Source organism: Haliotis cracherodii, unplaced genomic scaffold (assembly GCF_022045235.1).
Source record: "Haliotis cracherodii isolate W230 unplaced genomic scaffold, xgHalCrac1.p SCAF_5, whole genome shotgun sequence".
Classification (NCBI taxonomy): domain Eukaryota; kingdom Metazoa; phylum Mollusca; class Gastropoda; order Lepetellida; family Haliotidae; genus Haliotis; species Haliotis cracherodii.
In genome coordinates, this window is record NW_027266308.1 from 34,911,098 (window position 1) to 34,928,707 (window position 17,610).

General features: G+C 41.2%; 1 protein-coding gene across 4 annotated transcripts in view; it reads right to left on the reverse strand.

The window, feature by feature from the left end:
* LOC139443313 (cyclic nucleotide-gated channel alpha-3-like) overlaps window positions 1-17,610 on the reverse strand; it is a 70,470-nt gene that overhangs the window by 29,293 nt on the left and 23,567 nt on the right. For all 4 annotated transcript variants that reach the window (XM_071224293.1, XM_071224291.1, XM_071224292.1 and 1 more), the window contains 6 exons: window positions 13,941-13,987; window positions 7,626-7,773; window positions 5,616-5,696; window positions 4,765-4,842; window positions 3,133-3,240; window positions 39-144 (listed from right to left, as the gene is read on the reverse strand). In XM_071224293.1, the coding sequence (XP_071080394.1) occupies window positions 39-144; window positions 3,133-3,240; window positions 4,765-4,842; window positions 5,616-5,696; window positions 7,626-7,773; window positions 13,941-13,987 (568 nt within the window). The remainder of the gene's footprint in view (window positions 1-38; window positions 145-3,132; window positions 3,241-4,764; window positions 4,843-5,615; window positions 5,697-7,625; window positions 7,774-13,940; window positions 13,988-17,610) is intronic.

A 17,610-nucleotide genomic window follows, 5' to 3' on the forward strand; every position in this document is an offset into this window, starting at 1 on the left:
ACAAGATGCGTGTGGGTGTTCCTTGATTCTAGTCTCACCTGTCAACATCCCATACGCTGTGGTGAACGGAAGTATAGCCGACACATCCAGCAGAAACCTCGTCTTCCCGCGATAGTGACGAAACAACTGCTCAGGATCCCGAACCTATGTAATCCGTTATGTATGTTAAATACTGGATCTGAATGAGCACCTTCCTATATGCTATTCCGCCATACCGATAGTCAGAGGAGCCACCTGTCAATTTGACCCAGCTGGTGTATATGGAATATAGTTAATAAAACGACAAAACCGTTTCAATTTCCAATAGAAATCTCTGCATAAAGAAGAGTCTATAGTACGATTCCGACTACATCAAAAACATGTGTTTATGAATCACTACTTGTGATACCGGGTGTTCGCGAAAAGGCGAGCGTATCCTGTCCCACCGGTGGCGCGTGTCAAAACACATGCAAAGGCAAGTCAAAACACGCTGCCAGGCACATATTGGGCATAATGCATGCGTATGGGAAAACAGTTAATAGGGACACGTCGAAGGTTACACCAAATTGGTTTGCGTCTCATCGGATGTTCCTCCCACATTAGTGAGTGGGTGAGTTGGGTTTTACGCCGCTTTTAGCAAAATTCCTGTAGATTTCTCCCACTTTAAATCAACAGCCCGTGATATTAATAAACGGCTGTGCCAAATTGCGTTAACCCCAAATCACTCACTACCTTAACATTTAAGACTTGAACATATCGTTCTGCAATTAAGCAGTAAAAATACCTGCCGTACGAAGATTTCAAAGAGCGTCTTACGACTCTTGCTCAATGGTTCTTTTCTCAGAGTTCCAACATTCAAGGATTAGGTGAAACTTTCAAAAGGTTTTATCGTAGATAGGTGGAGGACATTTCCAAATTTGACGCATCATTGACAAAATTAATCTCCGATGCAAATCTCTATTTTGAATTGTACAATATGTTGCAGTGTTTTGTCAGGTGAATAATTGACTTCCCTCAGCATGTGTTGGTGACGGGAGACACAGGTAGGGAACCAGACGCTCATATATTCGCGAACACCTGGTATTTTCACTGTAAGATAGTGAGTCATAAACACATGCTCGTGATTTAGTCGGAATCGTACAGTGAGTAGAGTTTTCTAATGGTAATGGAAATGGTTTTGTCGCTTGGATTTAAATACCGTGTTTACAGGGTCGATATGATCTACTTTGTTTAAGGACTGCATGTACAACAGCCAGGTGCTATGGATCTGCCATGAGGCATTCACGCACACTAAGAAACAATGAAACTCATGCATTGTTTATTCGTGATTTTCAAACGCTCGGTATCCTTGTAGAGTATTGAAATTTAAAAGACCTCTGATCTCATTTCTGCTGACAGACACTGGTTGCCATGATAACAGACATACTAATTGTGCGACCTTGCCATTCTAGTCCATAGAGGATATTCTCATTCATGAATATTTACACCACAAGCACGAGATAACATCGGAGGTTTTGTCTCTCTTAGTGGAATTATCGTTTTTCGTAACTGGTTCTATTAATCTTGCAATAACTGCCGGAAGGCTTTCAAACTGATTAAGTTGATTAGCGTAACCAATGAAACAAACTTGAAACAAAATTTGATAATATGACAAAACGCATGGGTGCCATTTGAATATTATCTACACTATCAGAATCTATTACAGTCGACAGCAATATGACCATATTGGCCTAAAGCTATCATTACTCTTCTGTTATTATTATCCAACTTCTGTTTTGGAGAGGCCACATGGGGTAGTGAGCCATTAACAAGATGCTTGAATCATCTTCCGCTAATCACACACTTCTTCTGCACGCCGTGACCAGAATACTCCCTGACATATCGCCGACGGCGCTGTCCACCAGGGTTGGGCCAAACAAATGCCGTCACTGCCGGCGTCTCTTATCTCTATAGTAACGATGCTTCCTGACAAATAATCTTAGGCAAGCATTTCTACTCATGACTACTGTTCACATTACAGACATTGAACAGGAGGACTTAGGAATCGGAACCTTCTTTGTATTTTAAGTGTTTGGCCGGTATGTATTGTCGACTTGTTGCAATAAAAGAGGGAGGTGGACTGTTGTGTGCGTACCGGTAGAGCATGGCCCACTTGCACAGAGCGATCTTAGCGCTAAGATGATCGTAACTCCCATACTTTAGCATAGGCTTACAATAGTCTTAGCGCTAAGATCGCTTTGTGCAAGTGGGCCCAGGACATGCTTACCCTTTGTGCAAATACCTGGTGTCATCACTGGTTTTAGGTATCCATTCATATACCGTATTCGACGTAATAAGCGTCCTGCTCAAATAAGCGCCCACGGCGATATTTGCTAATATATTGGCTAGTGAACAATCCCAATAGCACCCCTTCGGGTTGATCAATGTAGACAAGACTTATTTATTCGCGTACAATACGCACTCGTGTGTTATATGCACCCTTAATTATGGGCCATTTAATTCTGGAAAAGATATCTGCCGCACATAAACATTTCAGGCTGTCAGCATAAACCACGAAATTTATTTTTTTCACCAAAATAATATTCTAATAAGAGCCCCCTAATTCTAATTTTGAGAGCGCCCTGGGCGCTTATACATTGTATACGGTAGTGTGGCTATTAAGCCCAATGGAATCTTTTTCCGCGGATAATCGAGACAGATTATTCTCTGGTGTGGACGTCTATAACGTTACTTATACACATGATGAAACCTATATTAAACACTGATATTAATTATATTCCTACCGGAACTGTATTGCTTCTTTGAACTAAAAATTAGTAATATCAGCGGGTCAGCTCAATATGGGCGGAAAGCCTGGAAGGAAGCTAGTTTAACGAAGGCATCGTCAACAGGTGTGTGCATACAATCGCAATCGATGCGAATGTGGGATTTGAACCATCGACCAGCGGATCCGCGTGGTTAAGGGATGTAACATTGTTCGCTGAATCACGATATTGGGTCACTGGGCTTTCGTCTCCCATATCAGACCTGTGTGGAGCCTCTTTGACCGAACTAGTGATGATGGACAATGGATGTTATTCACATGAATGCAAAGGGTTGCATCAAAGCTGTTGTCAGCATCACTCCATGAACTAATACTTTCGCTAATCTCACCAAACAGCCATCGAGTAGGAAGGCCGTCCTGGCCTGAACTCCGATGTCGATGAGGTATATGACGTCCCCGATGTTGTCAAGGGTTGAGAAGATGCGCTGGTACACTGACTGCAATTAATATGATAAGTAGATAACCTATCGCAGTAGATTGTGATAGATGCCAAACAAAAAGAATTTACTTCCCTAGATTTATTAATTATTTCCAAAATACTTAATAACACGTTGTCATGGTATGATAACTGACGCATGGTTCAACTGTAAATTGTGAATTTTGTTTGTAGCGATCAGAATCATATCTCGTCAGTGTGTCGAAAATATATCCATATATCCATAGCTGAGACTACGGGTGTGGGGTGGGGGGGTGGGGGGGGGGGGGGGGGGGGGGGGGGGGGGGGGGGGGGGGGGGGGGGGGGGGTGTGGGTGTGGGTGTGGGTGTGGGGGATATTAGACCACAGTGCAAATAAATGCTTATATGGGACCGAAAGGTTACATCATTTAAATATAGGGTGAAATCCCGTTAGTCTGGAAATTCCTCTTTTCCATCGAGTGAGTGAGTATGTTTTACGCCGCGTTTAGCATTGTTCCAGCAATATCATGCTGGGGAACAGCAGAAATGGGTTTCACACATTGTATCCATGTCAGGAATCGAACCCGGGTCTTCGGCGTAACGAGGGGACGCTTTAACAACTAGGCTACCCCGCCGCCCTTTCTGAATAAGGAACATCCTGGCATATATACGAAGGTATCATTGATTCGTTAATCCGGACATGTGTCGTTCTTTACCATTTCAACTGTAAAGGTACCGTCCGGATTAACGGGGTTTCACTGTATCGAGTAAGTGAAGTTAACTAGCATTCCCAGCATAACATTCCCCCAGTATGATAGTGTGGCTGATGTATGTTCCTTTAAACACGAGGGAACGCCGAAGACCCGGGTGCGATTCCAGACATGGGCACAATGTGTGAAGCCCATTTCTGGTGTCCCCAGCCGTGATATTGCTGGTATATTACTATAAGCGGCGTAAAACCATACTCACTCACTCACTCACTCACTTAAAGATGAATGTGAAGAGAGGGACGACACGTAAACATGAGCCGTCGTTCAACTACACAGTAGCTGAAATCCATATCATCTTGCGTCTCGATGAAAACACTTCATGCAATAACTCCCCTCAAAGCCCAAAGTCCCCCATTGTTTAGTCTTTTGTTCCAGGAATTTACAGACTTTTTGTGTTACCGACAGGTGTAGTTTAAGAAATGGGGTAATATAATAAGACATTGCATAGCAACCAACATCCCGTCTATCAGTTTATGCCAATGTTTCGTAATATCTGTACTAATCAATGTCTCATAGATGTTTTTCTTCAGAGACTAATAAGTGTGTACACTGATAAACACGTAAAGAATGACGTCAGCCATGCATGATGACATGATTGATAAACGGCGTCATTGACGACTTAGACCACTGTGTTATAGCCATTTGGACAATGCAACAACACTCTAAGTCTGGCATCTTAATTGAAGATGGGTAGGAACATTATTATTTCAGATAACAGTGTTTATTCAACATCGGTGACGTCAATTTTTTGACAATGTCGGTTGTTGGTGACGTAGGTGGCGCTGATTTACTCACGTGTTCACGGAGCTCCCGGAAGGCGACTCTGAGGATGATGACGGCACAGTTGTACATGACGGCGGAGGCAACGACACCCTGACAACATACATACGACATCGTTATGTCCCATAAGAGGACATGTGAATGCCTTGTCAATAATAGTTGTTAATAGATGTTAAGCTTTGTACTTAACCGCAGATTATGTAATAGTAGGGTCGTTCCAGGTGGCAAGCGTTTAAGAGAACATATTTGTTATATCATCAATTATAAGGGTAACGAAACTAATAAATAGGGGATATTTGTCAATCGTTTTAAATGTTTATCTGATAGAGTGACCTGACAGTTAATAAAATATACATGAGATAAATATAGCATTTTCATTACAAAATACGTAATATATTATGTTACCTTAATCGATGTGTCAGAAGTCATTCCTATCCATGTGGCCACTTAAAGGAGACGTGACGGTCACGAAAACGCTTCATGTTAGGCATTACACTTGAAAATCACATTGCAGGTAAGTATAATATCTGAGAACCAGCCACAATCCGGCCAAAGACATGACTAACCTTAGTAGATACATACTCCATCAAGACCGATCACAAATGTATGACGTGATACAAAGACTGTCTGTTTTCATCTTCTTGGCATTATAGAAAACATTCAGCTAAAAAGTTGTAGATGACCTGTTACCTGCCTCTGAATCCCCGTGGGGATTCCTGGTTAGAACTAAATTAATGGATCGGATGGCCAGGTTCTGTCACTTGGCTGATAGCGTGTCATCGTACTCCGACGGCGTGGAACGTTGCTCCTAATATCGATCACTGGATCGTCTGGTACGGTCTAGTTTATATAACAGACATACTTACCATCCAGTAATACGCCCATTTTCCGTTAGGGTCCAGGACAAGATCCTCTGGGGTGGGGTCTACAGGGATCGGGTTTATGACCTGTCGCAAATGACATATATTTGAATTTTGACTGGGTCTACTTTGATTTGCTAGATGTCTATATTGAGATTCAAAATCAATAATCTGGTATGAAAAGGCCTTTTTCTACCAAAGAAATTATAATGATGAATAATATTTCAAAAACAAATCACGACGACCGAAAACAAATTTCGTATGGCCTATATCAGCCAAACTGGACAGACATTCCTGAAACTTTAAATGACCAGAAGTTCGTAATCTGGTTATAGACTTGCATTATTAACTTGCAATTACTCCATATTTTATTATTCTGCAGACTCCTCAGCCTGGGACTGATAATAAACGCCAAAGATTAGCCCTCCCTTATAATTTGTGATTTGTATGCAATGGATAGGTCAATAACATCTGTTTACTAAGACAGATCCCAGAGTCTGGACTGCCAGATGTTCTTCAAATTCGTGTTAAACAAATCTTTATCATGTGAATCTTACTACCTTACCAGACAAACTGTCTTTGTCGAATGTAGTTTCATAATTTTAGAGTAACAGTGCTTAGATGGGACATGACTACACACCGATCAACTTACTTATGGTGTCTTTAAATACAGTAAACTACGTTTATAACGAACACGCTTATAACGAACTGACGGATACAACGAACTGGTTTTTACCCGTCTTTTTGATGTATATATGATGAAAGTGTGCTTATAACGAACTACGGTTATTACTAACTAAATTGTGTGGTCCCTTTAAGTTCGTTATAACCGTAGTTTACTGTACAGATGGTCATAATCGTAGTGAATCTTGCATCGTCTGCATTGTGGCGAAATAGGGTTTAACGTCGCATTCAAGCAACTAAAATTACTTTACAACTTTTTATCATAGTTTGAATATAAGTGTCTTATACACTGCTGCCATCACTATTTCATTGTGATTCTTAAACACATTCTAATGACATAGTCGGGATCTACAATCGACTCTGCTTTTAGCAGAGATTCTTATGAATATAGGGAGGGTCTTTATTTTATTGTAGGATCTGGCTTATCTTGGATTCGGTTTCTAATTCTGAATGTCAAGCATTCGTATTGTATAAGGTGCAATCAGGTGAGGTGAAATGGGTTTTGACGTCTCGTTGAAGTTATTGCACTTATACCACAACGTATGCGCGCGTACGTGTGTGTGTGTGTGTGAGTGAGTGTGTGAGTGAGTGAGTGAGTGAGTGAGTGAGTGTGTGTGTGTGTGTGCGTGCGTGCGTGCATGCTCGTGTGTGTGTGTGCGTGCGTGCGTGCATGTGTGTGTGTGTGCGCGCGTGCATGTTCGTGTGTGTGTGTGTGTGTGTGTGTGCGTGCGTGCGTGCGTGCGTGTGTGTGCGTGCGTGCGTGCGTGCGTGTGTGTGTGTGCGTGCGTGCGTGCGTGCGTGCGTGCATGTTCGTGTGTGTGTGTGTGCTAGTCCTAATGTCGGCTTTATAGTGAAAATCCACTGAGATACCTTGCCGCAGTTCAACATTGATACACTACTCAGACACAGTATACTGTGTCGACCAGTCAATATTTTATTCCCTTAAACCTAGTGCCATGCAAGGTGCAAAGTACTATCTGTCAGTGTCTTTTGGTGTGAACCACCGACCTTCTGCAGACACTAGATCACAGATGCGGTTCTTCATGGTCTATGAGGAGTTTTACTAACCAAACAAGGCTGACATTTCCTCTGGCATATACTCAAATAGACCTCAACTAAAATGTCTTCAAGACATTAAAAAAAAATTAAATAAGAACATTAAGAATGACTCATAGGCTACGTAATATAACTTAAAATATGAGGTTCGTTCGCCAAAAAAGCTTAAAAGAGACATTCTTTGCAAAATCTTTTGATGATCTGAGATCTAGTATCCCGAACGGCTCAAAATAATTCCAAAACATGTTGGAAGCTGTCAATCATTGCTTGTGTCACCTTTTTGTCGTCCTTAGGGGAGTCTGGACTGCCGTCAGCTGACGTGGAATTAGGGGGCATCTCTGATTGGTCCGGTTCGTCACGTGACCTTGACATGGTCATGGTGCTTCCCTCCTTCAACAGGGTCGGTCGCCACTTGTCATGGGGTCTACGTTGGCAGTAACAGTAATGAATGCATGTGTATCACTATTTTGCAAACACAAAAAAGAAACTCAAGCATGAATCGAATATTGATTTCGCATGGCCGTGCTGCCTGAACCTGCAAAACAGGGTAATAGCATCTGCCGAGTTGTAGAAATGTTACTTCTAAAGTTTGAACCCCCTCGGAAGTTCTGGTCAGAGTAGAGTGAGTGAGTGAGTGAGTGAGTTGGGTTTAACGCCGCTTTTAACAGTATTCCAGTTATATCAAGGCGTGTCAGCTTAATGTGGGAGGAAAGCCCGAAGTGATGCAGGTCTCAGACGTTTACCACTTTGGTGAAACCCACGAGCACGGGTATGGTGCTGACAAACCTAGAAACATAACTGGGGCGAATCGGGATTCGAACCCACATTCATAGGTTTCTGGCGTGCCCAAGGGATGCAACTCTGCACAGCGAATCGCGGCGCCTTACACGACTGGGCCACCCGTGCCCCCTGGTCAGAGTAGAGCCCCAGGCACCTGTTTCATGCATGGCGATCGTAGAGCTACGACCGTCGTAGGTTTTTGTTAAAGTATAGGGGTTTGACATGCCTAGCGCTGAGATCGCGTTGTGCAACTGGGCCCAGATCTACGTACTTGGGACTGAGCAGTGGCTAACTGGAAGTCCCATTATGCATCCTGATCTTTGCGATGCGACTGTCGTAAGTCTGTGTTAAACTATGAGAGTTACGACCGTCGTATCCTTGTGGTAAGTGCTGACCAGGGTGCCGTTGTACAAAGCGATCGTAGCGCTAAGGTGATCGTAACTCCCATACCTTAACATAGACTTACGACAGTCGTAGCGCTAAGGTTGTTTTGTACAACAGCACCCTGGGGCGAAACTACCATTGTAGCAAATAGTAATTGCCTGCACCCAAAAAAGTACGATTTTTTACACCTATAAAAACACACTTTTGTTCACCTCAATTTACCATCAAATGCAGTAAATTATTAATTTAAACTCTACCTGGTTGAACATAATATTTATTGTCTAACTCGAAAATCGGAATCTTTACGCGTTTCGGGATTTTAGTGGTAGATGGCTTGTGACGTGAGCAAATACACTCACACAAGTATTTTCATTATAATAATTCATAAATATTATAATGAAAAAAGAAATAACCATAACATATTACAAATGAACATTTAAAAAAACACATAAAAGAAATATTATCGATTCGTTTTTATGTTCAAATTTCATTTGTCATCAATGATGTTTATTTAATGAAAGTTGAACATGTGTTGGAGCTAGCGTGCCCTCGTAAAATTGATTTTGCTTCCACTTAAAATTCGCCTAGTTGCGTCCCTGGTGATCACATGGCTGATCAGGTCAGCGCGGTGTGTGGCTGGTGTGTGTCACCGTTATTCGACGGCGTGGACCGTTGCTCATAATATCAACCACTCGCACCCTAAGTAATAAAGCATGCACTTTGTTATATTTAATTTAAAAAAACGTGTAAAACGTGTAAAATATTTTACTATATCATCGGAACGATGTATAAGATTAATTATACATTTGATGTGAAATATTTTGAGTGAATGATGTGACAGAATGTCCATAGTATAGTGTGACTCTATATTATCGCGGTATCGGCAAATCTCGTAATCTATTTCTCCTGTCGGCTGTTTATTCATTCAAAACTAAGTACAATATTTCTCGAATGATCGAATATAGGACTCGTTTCGTTACGTCACGGCTCCTCGTAAGTACACACTTTAACTTTTATATGATAGTTTCTGGAATGTTTTGAAATGGAATAACCCCTACCTACATTCGAAATTGGTTAGAAAAGAATCCACTTGTTTGGACGATTTCCATTGACCCAGCCTAGGTCATATACTGATTATGCATTATCCAAAGTGATGTAAACCACATTAATCACACTTATCACACACACAATAGTGATAGCGCGATAATAAGAGTTGCCCGCACCTGAGTCGCGAATGACAGGTACTTTGTTTACTGAAATCGGTAAAGAAAATCAGCATCGATCAATCCTGATTGATGCGTCATAAAAGTTGAATAAAGAACCAGATACATTTTGCGTATGACATAGTTAATGTGTTAGTAAGCATTCGCCATTACGATCCATTATAAATTAACTACCGCGATAATATAGAAAACCATGCTACATCACAACACGACAGCTCAATCGGGGGCATGAATGACCCAGTCCTGTATAGCGCCGGAACTCGCTGTGCAGACTTGCGTCCCTTCGGCACGCTTAGATCTATGAATGTGGGTTCGAATCCCGGTTCGCCCCGATTATGTATCGAGATGTGTCAGCGCCATACCCATGTTCGTGGTAAACGTCTGAGACCTGCATCACTTCGGGGTTTCCCCCAACATCAAGCTGACACGCCGTGATATAACTAGAATACTGTTCAAAACGGCGTTTAACCCCGCTTACCCACCAACAGCTCCTGCCTCAACATCAAAACAACATTACAGCTACAGTAAAACAAAAGTACAGCTATATAACAGCAACAGTTAAAAGAAATTAGAGCTGCATAACAGCATCCCCATAACAATATGGGGCTTCTTCACCATAGCAATAGCCACATCACAGTAATATCAGATCAACATCACAGCAATATCACGGCAGCATCAAAACAGCATTAGAGTTACATGAAAGGATCACCACAGCAATATAACATCCATATCAGGGCTACTTTAAAGAAGCCACGCCATATCACAGCAACATAATTTCTACATCACAGTCATATCGCAACAGAATCGTGTACAAGATTCTGATGGATGACGTTTTGCTACAATTAGAAAGTTATCGCCGAAACACCCCAGCGATAAAATACATATTTGACGATAAGATTGTTCACAGGCAATTTCTTGTTTATCTAAACGTGTTTTCCCTTGTGTCAACCAGGCAGGACATCCCTGAGACTGAAGATCGCTATTGACCCACTATCCCACATGTTTACTCCAGGGGGCTATACAATCACAAGATTCCGAACAATATGTTTGCATTTAAACGCAGCTCTTTATTCACGAGCAACGTCAATCCTACAAGGGAATACACTCAGCTATGCAATTTTCATGTTACCATGACAGGCCGTTCTTTAAAACATATTCGATGAAGACAGAAGTCAGACTTGATAGACACACCGTATAGTCTCTGTGTGGCCCAGTTATGTCTCAATAAGAACAATGTGCAGGAAATCTTAAGAAAACCTTTCTGCATCGGACGAGACGCGGTTTTTGTGTGAGCGTGGGGCAAGGAAGATGTCCCGGACACTCACAATAGCCTCGTTTCAATACACTTTAGAAACCCGCTCAACTTGAATATGGAGAGTTTAAGGTCAGATTACGTTTTTAGTATTGAGGGGTGCTTGTTACGCGTAGTATTTATCTGGTCATTTCTACTCATGGAATGAATTGTTTGATTCCGCTGCAGTGGAGTTTGAGCAAACATGCTAACATCTCTTACGTTCCATGATACATAAAATAAATCAAATATATTTATAGCATAATGTCAGTATCTGAAGGTCTCTAAAAGATAAATTCTAACACACACACATACGCAGGCACATTATGTTGATGCATGAAGCAGTGCACAGAAAGGTAAACTAAAACAGTCGTCAATACAATACAGTTTGACATTGAAAGAACTTTAAAGTCCTCATACAGCTGTTTAAACACCGAATATATTCATACAACGATAACACACTTAACATAGTCATAAGTTTATCACCATTTGTCAAAAAAAAGGATATGCGTAAATTGTGTTTACGAGTCATATGGGATACAATACTCCGTCCCGCGCACTGCAATATTCCACATATTCTGCTATCTACATACACACAGAGTCACAGGTTGCCATCACCTCAGCAATGTATAAGCTGAGTTGTACGGTTATACATATACAGTAAAGAACGTTTATAACGAACACGCTTATAACGAACTGACGGATATAACGAACTGTTTTTTTTAACCGACTGTTTGCTATTTTTATACTGTCTATATGCTTATAACGAACTACGGTTATAACAAACTAAAGTTAGTGGTCCCTTTGAGTTCGTAATAACCGTATTTTACTGTACTGTATACTGTCAAGGTTAAACAAATAATAATTGTGTTATCAAAATTCCATCCTGAATACGCCAATGAGCAACAGAGAAGAAACTGGAACAACATAGGACCCACCGGCTAGCTGGCAAGATGATGGTCATATCCTCGTCTTTGTATGAATGTCCCCTGTCCGCGGTGATGAGTGTACACTTGGGTCGCTGTCTCAAATCATTGCATAATTGACAATAGATGATACTCGTGAATTCATGGATGTGTATATTGCCGTGAACAGACTGTATAATATCCATTGATAGTTTCGCCTGGGGCAGGAACACTCGACGTCTCATCCACCGAGATGAACACTCCACTGTTAAAGGTACTGGTAGCATAAAGTAACGTAAGTAAGGCAAGATGGCGCACTGAACATTCCAAGACGTCATTGGTCTGAACATTTATACGCAACTACTAGCATAACACGGGTTAGTATGTCAGTAGGGGATACGTCAGGCGATAATTGGAAGAGATTGGTCACAGATGAAGGCATCATCCATTAATTGTTGGCTGAATGCGATACATAATTTAGAATGTAACATGTATAGAAAGTTGGGTTAATTTGTAACGTGATCGTCCTTAGCACATTACAAGGTAGATCCTTCGTGACTGCATCTGGCCACCTGTGACTTAATCTGTATTATTTACCGGTTGTGATTTAAACGCTTTAAATCACTTACAGTGGAGTCATTAAAACACACACACCACCTGGTGAATACTGTCATTTTTATATCTGGACAGAAGCGGACTTTTAATGCGATCATTCTGTTATACATCAAATGTTTGTTTATTGTTCAACGCCGCACTCAGCAGTATTCCACCTATGTGACGGCGGTCTGTAAATAATCGAGTCTGGACCAGACAGTCTAGTGATGGACATCATGAGCATCGATCTACGCAATTGGGATACGATGACATGCATCAACCAAGTCAGCGAGCATGACCACCCGATCACGTTAGTCGCCTCTTACGACCAAGCATGGGTTGCTGTAGATCAATTATAACCCGGAATCTTCACGGGGCTATACATCAAATGATTAGCATAACATTACATTACGATCATATGGTTGACGGACATACATGTTTGTGTGCATGTACAGTACAGTGAGACCCCGTTTATCCGGACTGTGCCGTCCTCAGTGGTTTCCGGATTGATGAAATAATGTCACGGGGTTATATATGAACCTGCGATCGTCCAACAGCGAGGTTTCCGAATTACCGGATCTAGAGTATCAATGCCTCACTGTAAATACTAGTGAGTAACACACTATATAAACATGAATTTATTTATACTTTGGTTCACACAGGGAACTAGAAACCATCATAATGATAAGGCAAAATTGACTTAATATTATTACTCAAGGGCTACAGCGTTTAAAATAATAAAGAAAATCCATTTAATTCAAAGATTTGGTGCCATGCCTAAAATTGGATACAATCGCGTACAATCAACTTTACTAAAGATATTTCTTATGAATATGGAAAGGTTTTGTCTACTTGGGATAGGCGTGAAACATGCGTGTCCATTTGAACAGAAACTATTATACCTCGACAAATATAACGATTAGCGTAATGTAGTGCATCCTCGTGTATCAGGGCAAATACGAAAGATTTATGTCTGAGACCAAGGTGAACGAATCCCTTTGACATCATGACCGGGGATTTTAGCACCAGGAACACGTCATGAAATTCATGCAAACGAAAATATAAACGAACTCTGCTACATTTCGCACATCAACACATACTCGACATAAACTAATGTGCTCAAAACTATTTCTCGCCTTTGGTAAAAACAACAGCAATAACTTAATGTTTTCGACCAACGAACCCTTGCAACAGGATATCCCAGCCACGTCGCTTTCCGCTTCACAGTGTCGTCCTCATACACAAAACAACAGGAACTAAATAACACATGCAAACCATGCCCTTTCCTTCCCAGCCCAGAGAAGACTCGATAATGCTTCATAGTGCATATACACCAATGCCACTGGATGAGATACATCTTGCAGCAGTAAGAACTACACGAGATCAAGAATGTTTAGCGGTAAGCTGGTCCTACCTGGATGTGAGGGGGACTTCTTCTTCCTCGTCCTCCGGCGAGTCGCGCTGAAAGTGAGAGAGAGAGGTATATTGAAGGGGCACCAGATCGATGAGGTTGTATTGGGGAATACATCAGGCTGATGCAGTGTCGCATGGACCAGTGCGTGGGACTTGGCATGCAGTCAGCAGTGCCAGTTATTGAGGGTCTTATCTCTCGAATATGGTTTAAGTCGAAAGCTTGCGGAATTGGGGAGGTTTTGAGGAAAGTCTTAACGTGTTACATTTCCAAATTTGACGCATTAGTGACAAAAATTATGTCTGATGTAACTCCCTACTTTGACGTGTACCATATGTTCCCGTGTTTTTTTCTTCAGGTGAACAATTGACTTGACTTTGCATGTGTTTGTGTCGGGTGCCACCGGTGGGGCAGGATACGCTCACCTATGCGCGAGCAGCTGGTGTCGTCACTATTTGATAGTGATAGTGATAGTGCTCATGATATAGCGCTATTGTACAACGGACTCTGCTTTTAGCAGAGGTTTCTTATGAATATGGAAAGGAGTTTGTCGTTATTATGTAGACAGAGTTGGTGGTTATTCATGCTTGCAGAAAGAGATTAGTCACTATATCATTGAGGACTTGATAGTTTGATTGCGCGCTAAGCATAAAATCTATGTTAAATAGGATCTTTATAACAGGCATCAGGTTATTTACTCTAAGGCCAGGTTTCACAAATAGGATCTCAGCGCTAAGACAACGGTAAGCCTGTGTTACTGAGGGAGTTGCGATAGTCGTAGCGCTACGGTTACTTCCCAAATCATGGCGTTTGTTGTCCGGATATATATAACGTTAGCGCCCAAGAGAGAATAAACAGTCTCGATGATCTGCAGAAAAAGGTTTCCTTGGGCGTAAAAGGGAAAACGGTGGTGAATGTTAATATGAATGGATCGCTAAATATCAGTGATGGCACCAGGGGTTCACGGAAAGGGTCAACATGTCGAATATATGAAGGTTTGTATTGCGATTGAGTGAGATTGCTTTAACGCCGCTTTTAACAGTATTCCAAATATATCGTGGCGTGTCAGCTTAATGTGGGAGGAAAGCCCGAAGTGATGCAGGTCTGAGACGTTTATCACTTAGGTGAAACCCACGAGCACGGTTATGGTGCTGACAAACCTAGAAACATAATCGGGGCGAACCGGGATTCGAAATCTCAATCATAGGTTTCTGGCGTGCCCAAGGGACGCAACTCTGCAAAGCGACCGAGCCACCCGTGCCCCCGTTTGTATTGTGAAATATAATACACATTTTCATTCTATCCAACTTCTTCCGAGAATATTGGATCAATTACGAGCTTCTAAAACCTGGAACTTCGCAATCAAATCTGTTAATTTAATTAATTTGAGTGGTTGTGGACCAATCAGAGGTGAAGCTAGACTGCCGCGCACTGCAGTACTCCTGCCAAAGATTTGTTTGCAAACTACTAACACTCTTCAGCAACATCTTTTTGTACTTGTAATTTCATTTTTCATCGAACACATTCCCAAACCCCACCAAATACCTGTTTTGTCGAGATGACCACATCATGACGTCACTGTACGTAACATCAACGGTTTAAATTGGAAAGTTAAGTCAAAGTTAAGTTAAGTGCTCCAGTACGTTTAGCAGTATCAGTTAAGTCGATATATAGAGGATATTTCACGAGACACACGGAAGATCCTATTTATTATATACTTTTTGTGTAGTTGTCTACTAGAAATTTAATTATTTCATTACAAATGGAAAACCTTGAAACGTAAATTCTCCCTACCTAACTCACAGGGGCGGTTCACCACCCATTGTATTTGCGACTAAAAAGGTAGTTTCGTGTTTACAATATCTTTAAAAAAATATAAACATAAGTAACAAAAAATATTTAAATTTTAAAATAAAATATGAAAATTCTGTATCATACATACAGATATGATTATATACAAAACCAACATAAACAAAAATAGTCTTGAAAACTTCGAGACCGCTGTTGGAAGCCAAAGAATACAAGCTGGCCAAGAAACAAATGGCGCTTTGCGAAACGAACGGTCTCGATTGACGAGTTGAGTGAGAAATTTACAAAACATTTTCAAGATAATAACAAACGCCATTAAGCGATAGTAACCGTATAAATGATCGTCTGTCATTATTTTGCCTTGTCAATGTGGAACTAACGTAAAAAGGAAGTCAACAGTTTGTGAACAGGCCAGACACTTACGACAAAGGGAGACAATTTGAGGGGAGATCACTCTTGTATGACAATAGATCCGTCAAAGTGTTATTTTCGCAGCAGTGAAATATTAAGTGTTATGTTCATTGCACTGAAATATTAATTGTTATGTTCGCTGCAATGAAAATATCCCTTTTCTTAACTTCGGAAAATTCAGTCTTTCACGCTTAAGTATATAAAAAATGTCTAATGCAGCAAAACTCTCTGTTATAGCCTCATTATGATCTAATATCGACACTTCGTTGTCACGAACTACGTGCTACCACTGGGAACAATTGCACAAAACGGTCTTAGCACTGGGACGATCGTAGTCACATACTTTGAAATAGGCATATGGAAGTCGTAGCGCCTTGTGGAACGGGACCTCGATGTCAGGTTAACGTGGGTTCAATGCCTTATATACGTCTTATCTGTACTTTCTGCTTTAACAGATTAACCAACATTCGGAATATATGTCCCACCGGGCTGTGTCGTCTCCTATCACGTAGAATGTATGGCGCCCAACAGTAGGACGGGGCAGGATATGCTGACCTTTTCGCGAACACCTGGTATCATCACCATTTGACAGTGATTCATAAATTCATGCTCATCGGGGGATTTCTTATGGTAATGGAAAGAGTTTCGCCGCTTTTATCTGCTGTATCTGGAAATACCGATTACGCCTAGACAAGACACAGCTAATGCTGATACAAGATATTGTTTATACTATACCAAGACACAGATCATGCTTATACAAGCTATTGTTTATACTACACTAAACTACGGTTATAACGAACTCAAAGGGACTACTAATTTTAGTTCGTTATAACCGTAGTTCGTTATAAACATATATAAGTATAACTACAGCAAATAGTCGGGTCCAAAAAAGTAAGTTCGTTATATCCGTCAGTTCGTTATAAGCGTGTTCGTTATAACCGTAGTTTACTGTATATCAAGACATAGATCATGCTAATACGAGATATTATTTATACTGTACCAAGATACAGATCATGCTTAAACAAGACAGATAATACTTAGACACTACACGGATAATGTTGAGACGAGACACAACTAACGCTAAGACAAGACACAGTTTATACTATAACAATGCACTTGGAAATTTTGACAGCAGGTATAATTTTAACACAAGCCTTGCGACCGTAGGTATATTTCCTGTCATTACGAACGCTGATGGTGATGTCTTGGCGGATCTGGAACACTATGGTTTGGACGTGTGTATAATGCACATTCCCTGAGGGGGTGGCGCAGGTTGTGGAGTAGGTCCTGCTTGTGACCGCTTCATCCACAGCACCCCCCGTGACGCGACTGTCCTGCTGGCAATTAACTTTTCAACTTGATTAGATGTTTATCACCCTAGCAGCTACAACACCTAGGGAGACTTCAGCTGTGTCCATTATACGTTCGTGGTTGGACACATTAGTTTCGTGCT